Below are 9397 nucleotides of genomic sequence, written 5' to 3'. Positions count from 1 at the left end.
TTGAGTTATTTGATTTGTCTGATGATACGTAATATTATTTTGATCTTATGTGTTTTCTTTACTCACACCGCTCTTTATAAATTAGCGGCACTAATGCTGAAATAGGACTTTTCTTTATGCAGGTTGAAGTGTTCGTTAGTTTATTTCATAAGTTTGATTAATTCCTTATATACTCAGTCGGTCAAACCTACTGAGTACATGTGGATGGTACTCACCCCTACTTCTTTGCCATTTTTTATCCAAATTCTAGTCAAGGTATCCCTCACGATGGTTGACCATATCTAGCTTTTGATATTCCCGTTCAGAGTGGTGGTGAGATCTTGTGTTTCGGATCACCATCAGTTCCATCTACTATTTCAGTCTTTATTTCTATTTGCAAACTTGTGATGTACTTCATACTCAAAAGTTGTATTAGATGCTCTTTATACTTATCACACCAGGTTTTTGGAAATTATTTGTTATACTTCTTTTCTTTTCATTCATGGCCTGACCCCTTTGGGAGTCTCGTATGTGATTTACTATTTGGCTTACACATCAGGTTGGACTTTGGAATATTTTCTATCATGACCTCGATTTTTGGGTTGTGACAGTTCGAGTGAGATAGGGACATGTACTAGCAACTCACTTATGTGTTCTGCATATGGGTCGTTGTATTCATATTTCTCTTATATGCTATATTTTGTCATTGGAGACTCTATTCCGCTTTTCATGTTATTATAGTTATGTATGTTATGGTAGTGTCATGCTATACCATATGGTTAGCTTAGGGTATCTGCCATGCCTCGAGCCTACACCTTGGATGTGGTCGGCACTTGAAAATCATTGTTAGTCCCAAGCGAACCACTTGGCCTGGCTAACTCATCTAGTGGAAGACTTTAACTCATTAATAAACTTAGATGGGCACACCGAAGCATGAAACTTAATATTCTTTAGCATAAATCATGAAACTCGAATATAAAAAAAATTTATGAGACTTAACCCAATGTTTCAAAACATACTCAGGGAAATAACTGAATACTTTCTACTAGTATATGAAGCATCTAGAATACTGACTCAAGAATAAATACTGGAATAGGCCCACAGCTACCTCAAAGACTCAAGAGCATCTCTAAATGCAAAGAGGTATCACCAAAAACTGGGTAGAAACTGACCTTTAATGGTGCGCTGGTTGAGGATCTCTATCACCTGTATCTTCATCATAAAACGATGCAAGTCGAATGATATCAGTACATGGAATGTATGAGTATGTCAAATGGAAAAAGGAAACTTACTCAGGATACTCAACTCTGAGAACAACTCAACTCAAATAAGCATGAAATATAATAAGAGACAATGCTTTAAAAAGATAGTAATGCAACTGAGTGTATAAATATAATAATTTACTTTTTGGAGAGTTTATCTAACCGAAAACCATCACTTTTGAGCTACGTGATGATACAATGAACTGTTGGCGTTGTCACATCCACCCAATACCTTTCCAAGGAAATGGACGCAAACTCATCTTTGGATCCAATAAAGTCTTCTTTTGAGACAATGAGGAGTCACCCAAATGAACAATATGATCCTGCCCTACGCTGGCTACGTAGTTCATAGGGTTCGAGTTGTTCTATATTCTTACCCAAATTGGTGCTCAATACTACTCCCAAATTATAATTTATTATGCTCATAACTCCAATGAGTGTACTTACTCACTCAATTAGCTAATTTAGTCTCTTTTGGACTTAGCTCTAAACTCAACTCTTGTCAAGTCATTTCTTCTCTTTAAAATAGACATAAACTCAACTCAATAAATGCATTTAAAATAAACAATGCGTAAAATAATCAATGCAAAATTCAACTCAGGTTCATGTGAGTGCAACCAAAATTCTCAAATTTCAAAACTCAACTCAAGAAACTCATCAAGGTATATTTGAATATACACACAATAACACAATGAAATTTATATAGAAATGTCAAGGATTAACATTATCAGATTTAAAGGCTTAATCTTGAAACTCAACTTGATTATATATAAATGTAGGGCATGAGGACGAACTTAGTCTAATGTTATGATAGCCTTACATATCTGGAACAAAGATTTGTTAAGCAAAAATTGAAGATTAGGCTTGAAATCCTTGAACCGTAGCTTATCCTCTTATCTTTAGCTCTTGTTCTCAAAGGTTTTGGGTGTTTAGTAAGGGAAAAACTCCATTGTGTATTGTTAAGAGAGATTCTGTCCCAAAACGTACTAGGTTAAGTTTGAAAAAAGTAGAGAAAAGACCAAAATGCCCCTCATTAAAATAAATATAGGGAAAAAAAAAACTCCTAGGTCCACAACATAAACCTGGCCCCTAGATTCACTTTTCTAAAATTTTCTCTGACGCAACGTCGACACATCGCGCTCTCTGGTGTCTCAAAATTTATCCGAAGCAAAAATATTATTATAGGCCGCGACGAGGACCTGGTGCCTAGTTTCATTTGTTGAGAATTTTTCTCTTGGTTCTCAGAATAATCTAAAGTTAAAATGGTACGGGTGTTACAGTCTCTCGATGCTCTAGACACTATGTCACGTCTAGGGGGTAGTATTGAATCGTGACATGTTAGGATTGTTATTATTGAACATTGAAAATAATTTGAAATTTTATATATATTTGAAGTTTTGAACTTTAGTAGACTTTATAGATCCTTTTAATGGATCTTTACTTTTGAATTTGATGTTTTTAATTGATATTTTGTAGGTGTTGTTGTTATAACTCATTTAGAATTAACTTGACAATAATTAGTACTGATTTATAGCTATATATTGAATTGCTTTTTATTTTGACAGGTGGGATGCAAAATAATTGCAGGTTTTTATAACTAGTTATTTGTAGAAAATCGATCAACAAGGACGATTAGTTTTTTGGAAAAAAACAAACGCAGAAATTCATGAATTAAGGAGGCTTTTAGATAAAGTATCAACCAATTTATATGATTATCATAATTTAGGTTTTTTTTAGGTAAAGTGTCTCTCAGATTATATTATAGTATCATGATTTTAAGGAGCTATTATTATGATTATCAGTTTTTTTTTATGAATGATTCAGTATTACCAGATTCTTTCTGTTTTTCATAATTATACATGTTTTCCGTTTAGAGTTTATTTAGCACCGAGCGGACCAAAGAATGAAGGTTTACTTGTTAGTAGAGGCATGAGATCTTTAGTAGCAATCCCTTTGTTCCAGAACTACTGCCCCCATAGGACATGGTCTTTTTAGAATTTAGCTAGTGGATCCACTTTAACTCAGACTCATGGTCCTTATCTTGGCAAGTTGGACACTTTTTTTGGTGTGGGAGCAGAATATTGAACTCCATATTGTAGCTCATATGGTTTTTATCGGTTAATAGTATTTCCCACATATGTTATAATTTCAGAATATTGCATGATCTTGTACTAGTTTTCAGAAGCAAATCATCAGTCTCATGTTATGTTTACTTGGTCATTACATAGCATGTTTTCACATTTATCATGTTATTATGTCATGTTTATGCATTTTTGCATACGCAGTACATTTCAGGTACCGATCGCATATATTTCTGCCTATATTATTTCATAGTATAGGTTCATACGCATCTCATCAGGCGCGTGGTTAATACAGAATCTTATAAGATTTTCACTATTTTGGTGAGTCCCTAAGGTTTGAGCACACACCACTTATGATCTCTTATGTTCATTTCGGACTTTACTTCAGTTTTTAAATTGTTTGGGTGAGCTAACATGTTCTAGCAACTCAATTACGTTTAGAGGCTATTTCAGGCATTAGTGTTCTGCATATGGGTCGTTGTATTCAGATTTATCTTATATGCTATATTTAGTCATTGGAGACTGTATTCCGCTTTTCATGTTATTTCAGTTATGTATGTTATCGTAGTGTCATGCTATGCCATGTGGTTAGCATAGGGTCTCTCAGAGCTCTAGGTACCATGTCATATTTAGGGGTAGTCTTGGATCGTGACATGCTAGGATTGTTATTGTTGAACATTAAAAATACTTTGAAATTTTATATATATTTGAAGTTTTGAATTTTGGTAGACTTTATAGATCCTTTTGATGGATCTTAACTTCTGAATTTGACGTTTTTAATTGATATTTAATATGGTGTTGCTGTTATAACTTATTTAGAATTAATTTGACAACAATTAGTGTTAGTTTATAGCTGCATATTGAATTGTTTTTTATGTTGATAGGTGGATGCAAAAGAATTGCAAGTTTTTACAACTATTTATTTGTAGAAAATCGACGGAAAAGAATGTTAGTTCGTCAGTTTTCTGGAAAAAACAGAAGCTAAATGCAGAAATTCATTGGTCCTCAGTTTATTCTTGAATATGAGAAACAAATAGACAAACAGGATCAGGCTTCTTGAATTTTTACTATTTAATTAATTAAAAATATTTTTATAAATTAAAATAAAATAAATAAATAAAGTATGTCCGTCGAGTTTTTGCATGTCGGGTGTAAAATAAAAATAAGGACCTCATGAAATTAAAAGAATCGACGAACGTCTCTCAGGTTAAACTGACCTTTTTCGTTAGTTACTTGAATTTGAGGCACCAAAATCCACATCGCTGACTGCATTGTTTGGCCCTATTTTGATAGTGCATCAAATCCACAATTAAAATTGAGATCAAAAGTCACAATAATCACCCATAAATTTCAATGTTCACCACCAGATCCACTCGTTGCCGCCATCAAAATTCAGCACAATCATCACCATAAGTTTTAACATCTATCATCGAAATCACACGAATATAATTGCCAATTATTGAAGATAGAAAAATATTCCACTACCAAATTTATCACCCATCACCTATACATGCCTTTCTTCTTCTTCTTTTTTGTTTTTTTTTTAGTTTTTTCGCCATATCAGTTTTTGGGGTCATATAAATTTTACTTTAAATAAAATTAGGAGGCTAATAGATCATTCAATTAGTTTAAGTGTGTATTTAATTTAGGGATAGTGCATAAGTACCACCTTCAATTATGACCAAAATCCCAACGAAACACCTTAATTTTACTTGAGTCCTGTTATTCCCAAACTATGTTAAAATGGAATAAATACACTCTAAAAGCTGACGTGGCAGAGAGAGAGAGTGTGCACTCTCTTGAAGCAAGTGATGAGTGAAAAAAAATGGACACATATCCTTTTTTAATTGGTAACTCTATATTTAGTTAGTAAATATAATTATTGATATTAAAATCTACATATATATTTAATTACTATCATTTCTTTTTATGTAAAATATTTATTTTAATTTCTTCCTCACTTTAAACTTTTTATTTTTTTTCTTTCATTAGTTTCTTATCTTTTCACTTTTAATTATTTTTACAAAATAATGTGGATTCTTTAAAAAAATAATTGAAAGACGTCATTTAATTTTAACGTTGTATTTGATTTTTTCACTTATTTTGATATTCATTCGAAATTAACTTATTTCAAATACAAGGCATTTGGAATTAAATTTGAAATCAAATCAAAAATAAAAGACAAAGAAAATAAAAGGGGTAAATAAAATCAATAGAAAAAATAAAAGAGAAAGACAATTAATGAAGATAAAAAAAAGATTAAAAAAGTTTAAATACAATTTTTTTTTAAAAAATAAAAAATACGTGTTTAATTTAAATACAAGATAAAGAAAATAAAAATTTTTAAAAAGAATTAGAAACTTAAAAAATAATTTTTTAATTATTTTTTTAAAAAATAAAAATAAATAAATAAACAAAATATTTAATGATGTGACAACGAGTGTGTACAAACACATCCAACTTACTTGGTTGAAGGTACCACATCAGCACAAAAAGTGTACGAAAATGTAAAAAAAAATGAATTGAAGAAGAATAATAGAACTTTAGTTACGTTTAGATGTATCGTTAGAATTTTAATCATAATTCAGGAATACTTATACATTATCCCTTTAATTTATCCTAATAACTTTAAAGTGTGTTTGATGTTTTTTCCACTTTATTCTACTTCTATGATCCTGCATTCAGAGTATTTGTCGTTTCCAACTTCGGATCTTTTGATTTATGATTTCTGCGTGTTTTGCGTTTTGAATGATGGTACTCACCCTCTTTTATGCTTCGACTATCATAATCACCCCTTTTTCCGTCACTAAGATATATTGGATGGTCATAATGGAGATTTAGTGAAGATTTTCTATTTTTTCGTTTAATCGAGTATTTTATTTAGAATTAATTTTGTAGGATCTATAATTTTTTAAATCGATTTATAAGAGAGCATAATAAATTTTCATTTTTATACTAAATATAGATCTAAAGGGGGCATTTTATTTTATTTAGAAAAGCTTACATAAATATACAATATTAAAAAAATACTTATTATTTATATTCAAAAAAAATTTCACTGGATATTTATAGTTTATTTATAATACACTTTTTAATAATTTATAAAACACATATAATACAAAATTAATCATCGATAATACGTTTGTTACACATTTTAATACATAATAAATTTATCCTAATATTGTTTTGTGGCTATAGATTAATAAATAAAAAATATCGCTAAAATCAGTAATTATTTATTATAAAGTACTAAAAAAAAATCAAAGAATTGCACATTCTGTGAAGAGCAGAGTCAAGATATTGCAAAATTTCAACTGTTCTATGTAATTCCAACATTCTTTAAAAGGGTAAAAAGGCTAAAAAATAAAGAACCAAAGAAAACTAGAGAAAAAGAATCAAAATCTTGTTTATTTTCTATGCTCCAACTCTAAGGACTTTAATTCCAAGATAAAATTTGATTGTGGATATTATATCTAAGATTTAGTTTTAGGCCCACTTAGCCAAAAGTGACATACAAGCAGCCCCAAAAAGAAGAAATACATTAGCTCCCATCAAAAGTTTTGGACTATCTTGCATTTTACTGCTCATAAAATCAGCTGCAAGGAGATCCACTAAAGCCATGTAAATCAAAATTCCAGCAGCAGCAGAATTGAAAACACCCTCAACTATGAGTGCAGTTGGACTGCTCTCACTATACACTGTTGATATTGCAAAACCAATTGCGATTCCAATTGGTGTTGTCAAGGAGAAGAAAATTGCCATTGCTGCAGTTTTCTTTACATTGAATCTGGCCTGTTGATGCAATAAAAAAGTTAGACAAATATTTGTAATACATCTACAAATTTACCATTTATTCCTAAACTTGACAAAAATATACCTCAGTGATGCAGCCACCTAAACCCATGCCTTCAAAGAGCTGATGGAAAGTTAATGCAGCTACAAGTGGCTTAATTGTCTTGGGAGATTCTGAGGCACCCAAAGATACACCAATTATTACTGAATGCACCAAAATTCCCAATTCCAATACCTGTTTCACATTAAAAAAATAATAATAATTAAGTAAAATTCAGTTGCAAAATTTTTTAAAACAAAAATTAAGTAAAATCTCTCTTTTTCATTTGTTTTTCCTTTAAAACATTGATAATGAGAATCCAACTTTTGCCACTTGAATTTCATATCCGTTTCGGACAACTTGTAAAGTCTTATCTCCACTTACAAATTGTGTGATGGAATAATACATATGGGAAATGTGTCCCTTAAATATTGACAAATTCTGATATTAGTATCTTTAATATATGACTAAGTATTTTTAATTTTCAATTAATTTAAATGTGCATCTTTGATCCTTCTACTCATGAATATCAAAATTTTACCGAAATTACTAACCATATATGATTTAATTATGATGTATTATGTTAACTTTGTATTATTAATCTATTTTTTGGTAGGAAGTTCTAAAAGTATTTTTTAACACATATCTTAGGTACAATTGATTATTAAATGATCTCAGTCATATATCACGCAAAGTCCAAAACTAGATTCACATATCCCACTCACTACTTAATTATTTTCGGTTAAAACAATGTTTTGTATCTGAAAATTAACGAAAAAATATTTTATTAAAAAGATCTCATTAGCAAACTTTGTTAATCATGGAAATTTATCCACATTCAACTTTATTTTATTTAAAAAAATTAATTGACACTTATCTAATGACTCACAAATAACTGAAAAAAAGATGTGGTCCAGTAATTATTGAAAGTCATTAATGAAGTTGAAGTTTCCAATCATAGCAAAAGAACTAGGATTGGTGGACATAGAAAAAAAGGCCATAAGGGAACTAATTAGGGGTTTTGATGAATGCAGACGACATATTCATACCTGTGAGATAACTCTCCGACGAGATAAATCCAATTCGTCAGAACCCTCCGAAGACAGTATAACAGAGCCATGAGCATGTCCATGAGTTGAATGTGTATGCACATGTACATGACCTCCCTCTTTTTCTTCGTCACTATTCACAGGTTTTTGCTTCGTAAGATTCGCTTTCCTGTAAAAGCTTGTAGCCAATAAATCCACCATCATTGTCCCGATGGCGGAAATCATAGCTATAAGTCCAGCGAAAGGGAAATCACCCCATGGATTTTCAGGAAGACAAGGGCTAGACAAGCTCTCGAATGCATCCGGTAGTATATGAACAAATCCCGTCGCCAGAATCACCCCGGCCGCAAAAGCCTTGATCAGGAAAAATACATTGTTTTCGGGATGAAAAGCTGGAATTATCTTACCGAGAAACGGAATCGATACGCCTATGCCGCCGGCTATTAAAATCGAAGCGACCGCTACCAATTTGTACTTCAATGCTTCGATTTTGTTCCGGTCTTCAGAATCTTCATCGCACGTACATTCAGAAGAAACTAAAACGGGAAGGAGGAACAGAAAGAGAATTGAAAAAGCAAAAACTTTATTCATGGTGATAGGGAAGGAAGTTTTTGTGGGGCTTTAGAAAAGAGTTGTAAGGTTTGTATGTATATAAGGAGTAAAGTGCGGTAAAAGTGGGACCAGAAGACTGCCGCTGAAAATAAGGGGAAAATATGGCGACATCCAAAGCCATGCAGAGGAGAAAGTGTAAGGTAAAGGAGGGGGTAGTGGGACAAGCGTAATTTAATTTGAGAGAATGACGACATAATGAGTTGAAAATAACTAAATTATTAGGAGTAGGGTCAAACAATGGTAAAAGTTCCTTCCCATTGTCTATTTAGGTCTCCTATTTTGGGACCCATTAATTTGTTAACTCTTTGCTACCAAATTCTTCTATACTTTTATTGGAAAACTATCAAATTAGTCGTACATACCATATATATATATTAATTTTACCTATATTTTTAAATAATTATCTAAAATTTAACTATTTTAAAATTTTGTATCATATGTAAAATGAGTTACATTGAAATACACCACTATCTAAAAAATAGCTTAGGAGCAATTGTGTATAATTTATCCCTCAATTCATATCTTCAATCCTAATCAACACATAGTCTCTCCCCAATCTCACATCCCATGTTCATCTCCCCA

At 31.5% G+C, this 9397-nt stretch overlaps 1 protein-coding gene across 1 annotated transcript; it reads right to left on the bottom strand.

The window, feature by feature from the left end:
• Positions 1–6704: 6704 nt before the first annotated feature.
• Positions 6705–8934, bottom strand: LOC129873207 (zinc transporter 8-like). Its single transcript, XM_055948251.1, has 3 exons — positions 8204–8934; positions 7200–7349; positions 6705–7114 (listed from the first exon to the last, which is right to left on the bottom strand). Exons 1-3 carry the CDS (start codon positions 8792–8794, stop codon positions 6809–6811), a joined length of 1047 nt encoding a protein of 348 aa, XP_055804226.1. The 5' UTR covers positions 8795–8934; the 3' UTR covers positions 6705–6808.
• Positions 8935–9397: the final 463 nt, after the last annotated feature.

This window comes from Solanum dulcamara, chromosome 11, assembly GCF_947179165.1.
Source record: "Solanum dulcamara chromosome 11, daSolDulc1.2, whole genome shotgun sequence".
Classification (NCBI taxonomy): domain Eukaryota; kingdom Viridiplantae; phylum Streptophyta; class Magnoliopsida; order Solanales; family Solanaceae; genus Solanum; species Solanum dulcamara.
Note: the sequence above shows the minus strand (reverse complement) of the source record. Positions and strands in the feature narration are given on the sequence as shown.